This window comes from Ruditapes philippinarum, unplaced genomic scaffold (assembly GCF_026571515.1).
Source record: "Ruditapes philippinarum isolate M1 unplaced genomic scaffold, ASM2657151v2 ctg2534_1_1_1_1, whole genome shotgun sequence".
Lineage (NCBI taxonomy): Eukaryota > Metazoa > Mollusca > Bivalvia > Venerida > Veneridae > Ruditapes > Ruditapes philippinarum.
Genome location: NW_026867293.1, coordinates 28,172 through 41,824, shown reverse-complemented (window position 1 = coordinate 41,824; position 13,653 = coordinate 28,172). Strand labels below are relative to the sequence as shown.

Below are 13,653 nucleotides of genomic sequence, written 5' to 3'. Positions count from 1 at the left end.
GTATATAAATTTATCTTCATTAAAATTCTGATTTCCCTGAACTTTTCCAACAGACTATTACAAAGTCAAACTGGACACATCTGTTACATAAATTCTATAGGTAAATGCTCAATTCACACTTAATATAGACAGTGTTCAGTTGTTGATTATTAAATAAGTATGTACTGCAATATAAGCAATTTTGTGTTTAGTCCAGGTTTTTTTAATGTGAACAGAAATTAATCATAATATTAAAGAGAATATAGGTGAACACATTGGCATAACACTAAAGCTTTTCTACTTCAGACAATAATTTGCTTCACTATTTCACTTTTGGTTTTTTATTGGTTTGAGCTGCGTCACGACAAAACCAACGTAATGCGTTTGCGACCAGCATGGATCCAGACCAGCGCAGTCTGATCAGGATCCATGCTGTTCGCTTACAAACCCTATTACAAGTAGAGAAACTGATAACGAACAGCATGGATCGTAATCAGACTGCACGGATGCGCAGGCTGGTCTGGATCCATGCTAGTCGAAAACCCACTATGTTGGTTTTGTCGTGACGCGACTCAATTCAATATTCTCCATACATTTATGATTATGTACAGAAATGATTACTTTAAAATAAAAGTTCAGAGGTAGGAATATGTATCATAAATCTGATGTTTAAACTTTCCGGACATTCTCTATTCCAATCAAAATTTTATTGGCCTTTGGCTTGTACTTTTACCTGCAGACTAAAGGATGACAAATAAGGGAAACAACTCATGTAAGTCACAATATTTCAGATGCACAACATACATTCACCCTCAGTGTTTCTTACCAAACAACTGACGGTGGGAAAACACAATTGTTCGACCAATGGTAACAATACTATTATTTTCAGGTCAAGGTGGCTTTAAAACTTATGTTTATCTATGTCTTTTTAAGGAATTTTTAACTTCCATCAAATGAAATATATCTTATGTGGCACTTTTACATGCGAACAATTTATTACATGTAAAAATTTTCAAAATTTGTTTATCACTTCAAAGAATTCTATCATCTTCATTTCTGCTTGATTCAGCAACAGAGAGTTGTTGATTATTGCTGTAAACTCTTGCACCAGTTCTGTTTATTGGAATAATTTATCGCCTAAATTTGGAAAATCTTTACCCTAAAATCCATGAAAATTGTTTATCACCATAAGACCTTTAGAATTATTCCCATCAAAAATGTTTATAACTATTCTGTTTATCACCATAAAGTCTAAGGTGGTTGAATACTTTGAGGATTTTTCTCATCATTAGAAATGTTTATAACAATTATGTTTATCACCATAAAGTCCATGGTGGCTGATTAACATGATAAACATTTGCACCGGTAATGTTTATTGGGATTGTAATCACAGCATATTGTTGATGTAGCCGGTCTAATGTATTCTTTATCATATTCCTGAAAGAAAACAACAAAAATAGTACAACATGTGATGAAGTAGGAACAGACTCAAGATAAAACATGTAAATTCTTAAACTGTTCAACGTGTCAGACTTGTAATCTAATGTTCAGAACAGGCCATTGTTTCCAGATTTTGAGTAAGAAGCTTTACACTCATTGCTTAGTACTGTTTGGTTCCAGGAACAGATAAATGACTGTTTCAATAAACTTATAGCTTCCAACTCAATCAAACTAAACTAAATAAGTATTAAACTGTTGAACCAAAAGTGATCATCCTTTGTCAGGCCAGCTTGCACATCTGTCAAGTCTAACCAGGATCTACAATGTAGACTGACTTGTTTCAAACATTCTTCCTAATATCCCCAAAATTAGTAATGGACAATTCCTTAAATAGATTATAGAAGCTGGACAAGTTCATTTTAAGAAATTTAGGAGGTTAAGGATTAAATATTGACAAAACCTGATACAGTAACACTTGATACCTGGTCATGCATTTATAAAGGGGAAGAAAACAAAACTTCTTATCAATGTTTTACCTGGCTTCCTTTACTTCTGTAATATTTTTCAACAGAAATTGGTATCACACTTTTCTTTTTTTATGAGTTTGGAAATCTAAATTCTATTATTAAGCTGTATTTAACCTTCAAACAATTTATTGGAGTCAATAACCAATATGGACCAGAAAAAAAGAATTATTACAGTGTGAACTCTTTTTATTTTGCCCAACTAACTGACTTTTCTGTAACATATAAAAATCTTTACTGATCAATGAAAACTTCAATACCAATGACAGTCTGTGAATTTATCCCATTGCCTAGTAGAATTAGGGTCAAGCCTATAACATTTTTCAAGTACATGTACCTAGTAACTAGCCCAACTGGCATGTGAAAAATAAGCACTCAAATCACCTAATTTTCTGAAAATAAAATAACTGATTTTCAAGTAGAACAACTAATTTATCCCAAATTGCTTAAATAAAATAACAAAATAGTTGTATAAGTGACATTATTCTTGATTTAAATTTCCCATTTCAAGGTTTACATTTTTTTTTGGCCTGTAAAAATCTTATAGGACAAGAAGACACTGCCAATCAATAGCCTGAGTGGCTTGTGACTTGGCTTACTGGTTCTTAATTCTTTGATAAACATATATCATCATTATCCCATACATACCCATCTTTCCCTAATAAAAATGTAGCTGGAATGCCGACAGTTCTGTCTGTATTATCATCTATCATATCAATGAACGCATGATCATTGTTTACATCATTATCTGTTATCACCACGCCAACAGCACCTGCCTGCTCCGCGTTTATTGCTTTAGTGACAAAAGAGCACTCCCTAACAAAATAAAACAATTCATAACCTCTATGTCAGTGACTAACACAGACATATAACACAGATGTATAACAAAGATATAACACAGACATGCAATGCAGATGTATAACACAGATGTATAACACAGATGTATATCACAGACATATAACACAGATGTATAACAAACATATAACACAGACATGCAATGCAGATGTTTTTACACAGACATATAACTGAGATGTATAACAGACATATAACACATACATATAACAGACACATATAACCCAGATGTATAATACATATGTGTAACACAGACATATAACAGACATATAACACAGATGTATAACATACATGTCACAGCAATATATAACAAAAATGTATAACACAGTAATACAACACAAACATATAATACAGATGTATAGCACAGACATATAACAGAGATGTATAACATATACATATAACACAGACAGTCATGGAGACTTTTTCATCAACAGTGACAGATTAAGATATGAAGTTAAACTTTCAAACTAACAAAGCATTGATTTATATTGTATCAAGCCCATACTATCCAAATCTATGGTGTCATAAGTGTATAAGGAGTATAAGTTAAAAAGAAATCACTTGAAATTACTTATACAAGAAAATATGAATACAAAGTGTTTTTTTTAATGGAAACTATTCCTAATACTCTTATATTCAATAATACTCTGTGTCAAGTACTTTTTATTAGTTTCTCTATAAATCCCAACACTGCACTTTGTTTTGCGAATTTCAGCAGTGCTAGGGTCATTCCCAAAATGTTGAGGAAAAAAAAGCCCTGACTTACGGACTATATTTCCAAAACTTTTAAAAAAGATTTTATATAAAAAAAAACACTGTCATACTAACCCTCTTTGAATGAGAACTATTCTACCTTTAACTAAATGTGTATTTGATAAATGAGTGCACCCATGGTAAGGTTCTGCTATTGCTAATTCTATGCTCTGGTATTTCCGCTGCTGGAAAAAGAAATATGAAAAAATATGTTGTAATAATCAAAACCCTAAAGGCTGGATTTGAACAACAATCATATAACATTGATATACAATGTAATGTATAATACATTAAATAATAACAAAAACTCAAAATGTATGTGCAGGTTAAAACCTCTTACAAACAAGACTTTCAATCTTTCACTAGTTCATACATTCATCTTTTATTTTAAAACTAATAGTAATTAATCCCACTTTTGACCTATCACCTAAAATTTTACTTTGAAATTATGACAGTGTCTACTTGAAAATCATTTAACAAATATGACTGAATGGAAATGGTTGCTGATTTCAAACCACTTGGGTTCAAATTCTACTAAGGACATTGTACCCCTTCATATTATACATCACTAAATCTATGTAAAGTATGTTACATTGGATAATATGCATACAGCCTAAGAATTCAAAATTCCAAATTCACTTGAAAGCTTATTCTAGAAGATTGTCACACAAGCATACATTGTAATTAATGATAAAAACTATCAACTAGCTGTTGGCTGAAACTAATTTCAAAAACTGTGAATATGCCTGAAATATGGCAAAAACAGGAAAATTTGTCGGTATTCTAAAATAAATCTTTAGAAAAAGCCATGGAACTTTAATATTAACTAAACACCCAACAGCAACATATTAAATAGGTAAGTACACTTCAGTCCACACTGACAAGATACAATTTCGAGGTAGTCAACACATTGAACTGCCAATACATAAACTATATGAAACTTTTCTATGTAACATGAATAATAATATTAAGGTAAAGAAATATATCTCAATTTTAGATATTTAGCAAATGTACTTACAAAGGATATGCCAAAGTTTTTTGCTAATCTAATTTTAAAAGTGTAACGGATTTCTGATGGCTGCAAAACTTCCATAAATAGGACGTCATTGAGCAAAACGTTCATGTTTGGCACTGTGGCTAGGACCTTTTTCTCCCCTAAGGCTGAAAAGAAAAAGTATAAATCTCACTGAAATTATACAAAACTTGACCTGTCATTAAATGAATCAAATATCGAGTTTCTTTAGTTAAATTATAATTTATGTTTACAGCTCAAAAAACAACATTTTATCTTCTTTGTATATATAATAAACATTATTCAGCTAAATAAAGTTGTCTTCTAATTCATAAATATTTGGTTACAATAAAGTGCAATACATTTTACTGCTCTTTATTTTTTCAACCAAATTTCAAAGCTCTAACAATTGTGATTAAAAGCAATTCAAATACATGTAGTTGGAGAATTTTATAAGGTTTAATTCTTGAGTTTGTTTATTTTTAATTTTTAAGTATCTTTTTAATGTATTCAAGATATACTACCCCTTAAGTTCCCTCAGCAATGCATTGATACCTGTTGACTTAATAACCTTATAATTTCAAGGTGTTCTAAAGGGAATTAATGAATGTGTATTTGGTTTGTTTACCCTCACCACCGGAATATACCAGAAGGGGGAGCATTTAATTAATGCATGACTGCGGATTCAATTTATATTTGCCAGTTGTTAATTACAGTTTTTGACACCTCTGCTCAGCAAGTCACAGGGGGGACAAAAGCCCTCCCGTTAAAATGACTGGGCGGACAAAAGCCCTCCTTTGAAAATAACAGGGTGGACAAAACCCCTGTCATTTTCATGGGAGGGCTTTTGTCCGCCTTGTCATTTTTGGACAGGAGGGATTTTGTCCAGGAGGACTTTTGTCTGTTTCCCCATTTAGTAATCATAGGATTAGTGTCACCATTTCCTGTATATTGCTATACTTTCTGGGGATAATTGTTCCGTCATCTGCCTTCTAGAATGGTAAATATTAACTTGATAAAAGATCAGGTCCATTGTCACAATATTGTGATTAGTGCAGCCAATTAAGTGGTTCTAGGAGGTGGGGAGGGGGTTGGTACAGGGGCATGTTCCCAGGGAACATTTTTTATTCCAGGATGCTCTCAGGAGCATTTTTCCATTATATTTGGACATGTTATTTTGGCATATTCAATGATCTTTTACAAAGATCTGTGCATTGCAATTTGCAAGTTTAAAGAGTGAAAGTTGACTACCGATTGCATTTAACAGATGTACAGTTTTACATTAAATATGAAAAATTAATATTTGACAGATGAAAAATAAACAACAACTGATATTGTTATAATTCTTTAGCTGCATTTTTATCTGATAATTATTTATATAATTGAGCCGTGTCACGACAAAACCAACATAATGGCTTTGCGACCAACATGGATCCAGACCAGCCTGCGCATCCGCGCAGTCTGATCAGGATCCATGCTGTTCGCTTACAAACCCTATTTCAAGTAGAGAAACTGATAGCGAACAGCATGAATCCTGATCAGACTGCGCGGATGCGCAGGCTGGTCTGGATCCATGCTGGTCGCAAACCCACTATGTTGGTTTTGTCGTGACACTGCTCAAATAAACAAATACATGAAATATTACATACAAGAACAGTAGTATGCAGTCTTTTGTTTTGAAAATGTAAATTCATTTGATTGATTTGGTTCCAATGGAACTGTGTCACATGTCATGATATCTTAATATTTTAAACGATTTGTATTAAAATACTTGTATGTAAACAATAAAATTTTTTGAGAAGTGTGATGTTATATTTTGAATAAACAAAAATGGTGAACTGTCCCAAGCCATGTCTATGTCAACAAATGCCAATTATGACATTAGACTTCGTAGTACCTCTACATGTGCCTGGTAAATTAACAGTGTCCAGTTCAGTTTAGCGTCATGTTTGTATATTAATTACCGTACCTTCAGTTAATTGTCAAACTGCTAATCAGTGCCACAGGCTTTTGTTGTTTATTGCTATTTTGTTGTTGTTGTTTTTCCCCCGCTAAGAACCAGATATTTTAGGCCAAAATATGGTCCGGACAAGGCCAGACCGACCACACCATCAACCACAGCCTTAAAGATTGGTGTATAAAAACCGCCAAATGGCTAGTCCTATGAATTATCAATATGACATCACTTTGAGATATTCTTGCAAAGCAATGTACATAAAATATCTGGCTTGATCGGCATAAACTATAACAAGTCCGTAACGTTTGATATACTGGACTACCAAATGGCTAGCATATACTGTTGTGTCTGAGCTAGCTATACATCATTACATGATTCCATTCTGCTAGAACTTTTATTTGACTAAAAGGGTCCATACAGCTAGCTACTTCCTATAGCTACAGTACTTCCTAATTACAATATAACTCATTCACCAAACTGTTAAAAAATTTATTTTTAACATGCAATACCTGAAAGAAATTATTGTATAATGTGTTTTCTGTGGATAATTCTTTTCATTTTAAATGATAATTACACATGTAGCAATGAAAGATGTCGCTTTAACACCTTTAATTTTGTGTTTATCCGAAATTACACACATATCCGAAAATTTTAAACTGCATTTGGACACGTATAAAAAAAGAAACGAGGAGCAGATTAAAAGGTGGTTCAAATATTATTAGAATTTAACTTCTATGAACATTTTACCATAATCGAACATCAACTGGGTAATTAAACCCACAATAAATGCAAAATTCCCCGATGATTTTAGTTGCATTTTGGACTAATCCTAGTTTTTCAGACGCTTTAATTTGCCGAGTATGTCTAACTCCTGTATCTGTTGCGGTATACATATACCCTTTTCGCTTTTCTCTTGACATTTTCTAAAACATTTTGTAATATGTCCAGTCCAAAAATAACAACACGTGTCATAATAAAAAAAAAAACAATACTGGAGGTTTAAAAATCTGTGAGAACCCAGTATTTAGAAAATAGGTAGCCTATTTAAAATAGGCCACTATTTTCTTTTCATGAGAACTTAACTTGTTTCTATTGCTAGCCTTACGCAGACCTTTTTAAATTATGATATCTCAAATATGATTTGATGTATATAATATTGACATTACAAACTATAATATTTATTTTTATTTATTCATTTTTTGACAATGTACGCACGAGAACTGTATGATTTATATAATATGCACGAGGAACTTTTGCTATAATGTAAAGCCGTGATGTCATAAATTAGTAGCAGGTGCATTTCAAATTAAGAGCTTTCGGTTGGCATTTGAGATGAAACAAAACTTGCCAGGCTCAATCAAACCGAGACTGCAACATTTTTAATTTTGCCTTTTTGGACGTTATATAGGGATTCCACGTCGTTGAAAAGCGATGACACGTGATAAAGATGTCAATGACCAGGCAGTTATTTTGTTTTGGGTTTTACGTCACATCGACACAGTATAGGTCATATCGCGACGTTCCAGCTTTACTGGTGGAGGAAGACCTCAGGTGCCCTTCCGTGCATTATTTCAGGCACGAACGGGTACCTGAGTAGAACCACCGATGTTCCGTAAGCTGAATGAATAGCTTCCTCACATGAAAGAATCCAATGTCCCTGTACGGATTCGAACCCACAGAGGTGAGGGGCAAGTGGTTTGAAGTCAACGACCTTAACCACTCGGCCACGGACGCCCCTTAGGCAGTTATTTAGATATGTATTAAATTAATAATTATCAATAAATACAAGAAGTGGTGAGGGGCTTTGTGTAAAATAACTGAGAATATCATATAATTAGTAAAGTAGTCTGCGATGTAATATTTGAATAGGTTGGTGCTCCGGTAAAACTGTACAATGTTAAAGATACTATTTTATGATTGAATATTATTATATCTTGTCTGGGACATGATATATATCACTATATGTACAGGCCAAATATAGTACTTACTGTAATGGTATAACAACCGATTGACCCCACGGTTCAAAAGATTAACTATTTGGATGCCAATGATCGGGTCACGACAAGACATCTGTTGTTTTTTGTTCACATGATTCAGCTAAAAATTATAATTCATAAACTGAAAATATTCAGTTAGTTGGGAAAAGATCGTGACTAAAAGGATTTATATGAGATATTTGAGATAAGTGATAAATCACCGCATTAATTAAAGACATTGATAAATTGAATAAATTGTCAGCGTGGGAACCAACAGGAATGTCCGGAACTCTTATATATACAACATAAATACATACCCTGTTACCAAGCAAAATATCTTGTCTGGGAATTCATGTAAAATAAAAAGAGAGTGAGAGAGAGAGAGAGAGAGAGAAATCAGGGATTTCATAAATCCCCATCAGTGATTAATCAAAATCCCTGAATTTTATAGAGATGACGCATCCTTAGAGATGACGCATCCTAATGAAGTGTAACATAAGCATGTCGTCGCCCTATTCTAAAAATGGTGTATCTACAATTTCCTCTTTTTTGGGAAAAAGGGGTTAAAGGTTCAAGACGTTGTAACTTTTATTTAATAACTCCTAACAGTGTGAACTTCTGGATTGGTATTATAGATGTCAACATGTGATGAAAGCACTTTGTTATATACCTTTATAATTTGCAGTAATTGTAAAAATTAAAAAAAAAAATTGGAGATAGACCAAAAATGTTTATTTTTAGATTAAAAAATTACTCTAAAAATGAGTTTGCGGAGATATGACAAAGTAACGCTAAAATTGTAAATACTTTTTGAGTTAGCATTTTTTAAGAGTAATAATTTTACTATAGAATATTAGTAGATTTTTACATTCTAAAGAACATTTTCAGCCAGAGTGGTTGAACCGCTGACACTGAATGACTTTATCTTCGTAAATTACGAAGATAAAGTCATTCAGTGTCAGCGATTCAACCACTCTAGCTTTTAATATTTATTTATGAGTTTATGTTAAAAAGCACATTATTTCTTACACATTTATATATTGAAGACAATTTTAATGTATGACAATAATATTGTAAAGTGAGTTTTAAGGATCTTTAAGTTATATTGTATTAATATGTAAAAATAATTCCATAATTTATACTTTTAATTAGTTAATGCAAAATATTTTTAATGTTCATAATCCTGTTCATTTATATTGTTTTAGACATATATGATTGATGTAAAGCGCCTTTGAACATTTTAATGAAAAGGGCGCTATATAAATGTGGTATTTATTATTATTATTATTAATTACTATGTCAAAGTGTAAATTCATTCACGTGATCTCCAACGTGGGCCTTTCTCGATAATAACAATATAAAATTGTGCCATAAAAAAAAGAAAAACAAACATTTTACAAAATTTTTAATCAATGAACTTGCTAAAACAAACTGAAATATTTTGAACCATAATGAAAAATGAAATGATTGTAACCATCTCTAATATTGTGATTAAATAATACAGATATAAATTATATTATCATTTCATTTCATTTCATTTTATTGGCAAATCGGCAAATAAACATTACCTTTGGCCATTAACAGAGTATCATGAAAAATATGGCCAAAAGTTAAATAGTTACAAACATTACATCATACAATATATAACAAAAAGAGCACAAGAATGAAACTAATTAAGAAGCAGTTACATCTTCAAGAGACTGTTGCCTCAACTTAAATGCATTATGAACATAGTGAGCACATTTAAGAATAAGCTTTTTGTTATTAGTGGACAATATAGTCGAAAAGTTTTGTATAGTAGGCCATGAAATGTTTCCTAAATATTTGGTTCTTATAACAGTATAAATTGGACAACATAAAAGGAAGTGGTATTCTGATTCAATAGAGTTATATATACATAGTTTACATTTGCGATCGTTTCTATCAATGTTAAAATGTTACCATTAATTCTTTTTAATTCACACAATTAAAGTCAATACCACATGCATTCAAAGTCTCAAGTATTGTTTGTGGTTTAATATCAACGTATGAAAAAATATCTGCTCAAGTTCTTAACAATCTTTCAAGATTGCAAAATCGTCGTTTTCAAGATTTTACATCCAGTGAATTTTGCGATCTCCCATATTGGTTTTTGTCGCACAACGTAGATACTGGACATTCCATGAACAGGCTAAATCAAACCGAGCCGGCAACATTTTAGATCATGCCGTATTGTGCTTTAAGAATTCTGCTATTATCTAATAAATATAATCATTGATGACCCGGAGAACACTGAAACTCGCATGCAAACTTAAAATCTATGTTTTGACAAGACAGTGGTATTCCGATCCCATTGGAATGTTAAATATCTATTTATTTTGTGAATATTTTAAGACTTGAAACAATGATTTATCTGAAACTGATGGCAAGTCAAAACTTCCCCACAGACTTGATGTTGTTGATATAAAATTCCAAAGTTTTGTGGAAGTTCTGCTAACTGCAGTCACATGTTCTAAGAGACAACATTTCTGTAAGGACAACATCTGATAATGTAAGTAAGTCTGACCTGAAATGGACAAAATATTATCATTAACAATTAAACAACAACAATGTTCGATACTCCAAATAGTTCCAAATAGTTCATACGAATATCCGAATATAGTTATCCGAAACTATGTGATTGTGAAACTTTGAGAAATATATATAAAATAATGATAATACTATGAAACAAATACTAATACAAAATATAAATTCACTTATAAAACGTATAAAAGCTAAAATATATTACTTACATGCTTCAGAAACCATTTTTAACTGTTACTTTCCTAGTTAGCTGGCTGATTTAGATACGATTGTTGTTGTTATCACTGGAGTTAGAACAATTATATTGTCAGGCCCCTTCAGGTCACATGACATATATTTTTCAACTTGATTGGCTGGCACGAAAGATTAGCCTAAAAGTGTTACATGTGTTGGAGATACGACGAAAAAAGGCTAACAGCAAAGCTTTCCATTGGACATAGAACAAAATACAGACGCTATATCTACAAAAGTATGACGTAAATCTTCACAAGTTTTGTTTTGGAGATAGAACAAACTAATACTAAAATAAATGTGCAGTTATCTCATTTTTTGTAAAAATGGAGTTAGGACATTTTTAGAATAAGGCGACGATGTAGGTGTTGATGATAAAGATAAATGTAAAAATGTGATATCTATAACAAAAAAAACAACAACATGGATTTATCAAAAAATTTAGCATTATTTAGTATTCAAGAATATTATGTGCCTTAATTTTTGTCAATTTTAAACATTTATCATACAAATAACCAAATATGAATTATGAAAACGAATTGTTACGAATAGCTCGATAAATGGGTCACAGGCTTTCTCTGTTCAATGTCTACTTATTCTTAAAATGTGCTTAAATTTCTTAAACAGTAATTTTTCTTCATAAATGTACTTGAATTGTATAATTTTATGAATCAAAATAAAAACCTAAAAGGTTATCCAATAAGTTTAAATTGAAAATGTTCCTGACTCGGTTTGAAGTTGTTCATGAACGGAAGTGGTATTTATAATCTTTATACCATCTCCTCACCCGCAACCCAGCTCGAAACGGCAAAGTTCTTGAAAATTTAAGCATTTAACTAGAAGGGGTCCGTACTTTCAGTGCCTGAAAGGGCGAATGGACCCCCATGAAATATGATAAACAAGATAAACAAGGAAAGGCGGCGTTCAATGAATGCAACCCCCACACAATCAGCAACAATAACCAGTGGCAAGGAGCCCAGGTGGAAACCAAACAAAAATCAGGACAGGGCACAAGGCAGAGCACGGACAGGCTAATCACTAAAATGATAAATAATGAAGTATAGATTACATACATATACACTGGTATTATAGATGTCATTATAAAATAGGAGGTTGCTTGGGTTCCAAAGAATTGTGAACTTTGCATAGCAAATTAACACAATATAAAAGTAAAAATTTGATAACTTAATTGAATTTGATATGCTCCTAGAACATACGCTTGATCACCATCTTATTGTGTATCATTCTTTTACTTTTTACATTTACGATTATATTTTGAAATAGATGAAATCAAAGAACACGTGCTGAAAAATGTTCTTATTTTTTCCTTCTACTGTCTGTATTATAATCTGGATACAGTCTTGCAGGATAAACTGACCTAGCTATCTCTAGTCATTATGTCACATGATTAACCTATGATGACGTCACATGGTTAGCAACCAAACAAAACTACATATAGACGCTGTTTTATCAATGAAACTACATGCACTTGAATAATCTAAAAACATGATTTAACTATTCAAAAGCAGGATAAGTCATATGCATGGTTTTGTCGGGATTGAAGAAGGTTTATCTGGTTCGTTTCGAAAAAAATTGGCTCGCTAAAGCTCACCAACATACACTTTCTCTCTCTTCTCAATCCCGACATGAGTCATTTATTTTCTACTTAACACCCAGCATGACTTACAAAATGCTGCACCCAACATTTTACTTTCTTCACAATTTAATTACCAAACATTACTTCTTACTCGACCAATTGAAAGAAAGATTTAGCAAAGAAAAAAGAAAGAAAAAGAAATAAATAAATGACATCACATTTCATTTATTTTGTGTGTGTGTAAACATTAAATATTTAGACTGTGCATGATATTCACTTGTATCTTAAAGCTACTGGTCCCTTTTCACCCCTTTATCTAGGAAGCAATGTGAGAATTTTCACAATAAGTACAACCAGAGACATAGATAACATTTTCTACATATCTGGCACAACTTTCAGAATGGAATAAAAAAGATAAGTGAAAATAGCGGATTAAATTTGATCTGGGACACATGACATAAGATATCTTATGTCCCAGATTTGATTTAATTTTAAATTAAATTTTCGCAAGTCCCTAGCACCGACTCTAGCAATATTCAAGGACAGAAAAAAACAACAACAAAATAAACAAACAAACATTTCAATCTGTACTTTAACAAAATTGGTAAATAATATTAATTTATTATACATAAAAATATGTAGATCTAGATTCTATTTTTCTAATGCATCTTTAAAAAAATAGATAAAATGGAAAATTTATGCAAACTTGAAAATATTTGGTTATACACAAGTAAATTCTCCAAAAATAGTATAGTTCATTTATTTAGCCG

The 13,653-nt window shown here is 31.9% G+C and overlaps 1 protein-coding gene across 2 annotated transcripts; it reads right to left on the bottom strand.

Annotated features, from left to right (window-relative positions):
* Nucleotides 1-1,101: 1,101 nt before the first annotated feature.
* On the bottom strand, nucleotides 1,102-7,384 carry LOC132735557 (protease-associated domain-containing protein 1-like). 2 transcript variants are annotated; one of them, XM_060722511.1, is made up of 5 exons: nucleotides 7,265-7,384; nucleotides 4,567-4,709; nucleotides 3,624-3,730; nucleotides 2,592-2,759; nucleotides 1,102-1,416 (listed from the first exon to the last, which is right to left on the bottom strand). In XM_060722511.1, the coding sequence occupies exons 1-5, from the start codon at nucleotides 7,332-7,334 to the stop codon at nucleotides 1,296-1,298; spliced, it is 609 nt and encodes a 202-aa protein (XP_060578494.1). In that variant the 5' UTR covers nucleotides 7,335-7,384; the 3' UTR covers nucleotides 1,102-1,295. The 2 variants fall into 2 exon arrangements, with proteins under 2 accessions (XP_060578494.1, XP_060578493.1); XM_060722510.1 differs by having other exon boundaries at nucleotides 1,103-1,416; nucleotides 3,624-3,733.
* Between the last annotated feature and the right edge of the window lie 6,269 nt (nucleotides 7,385-13,653).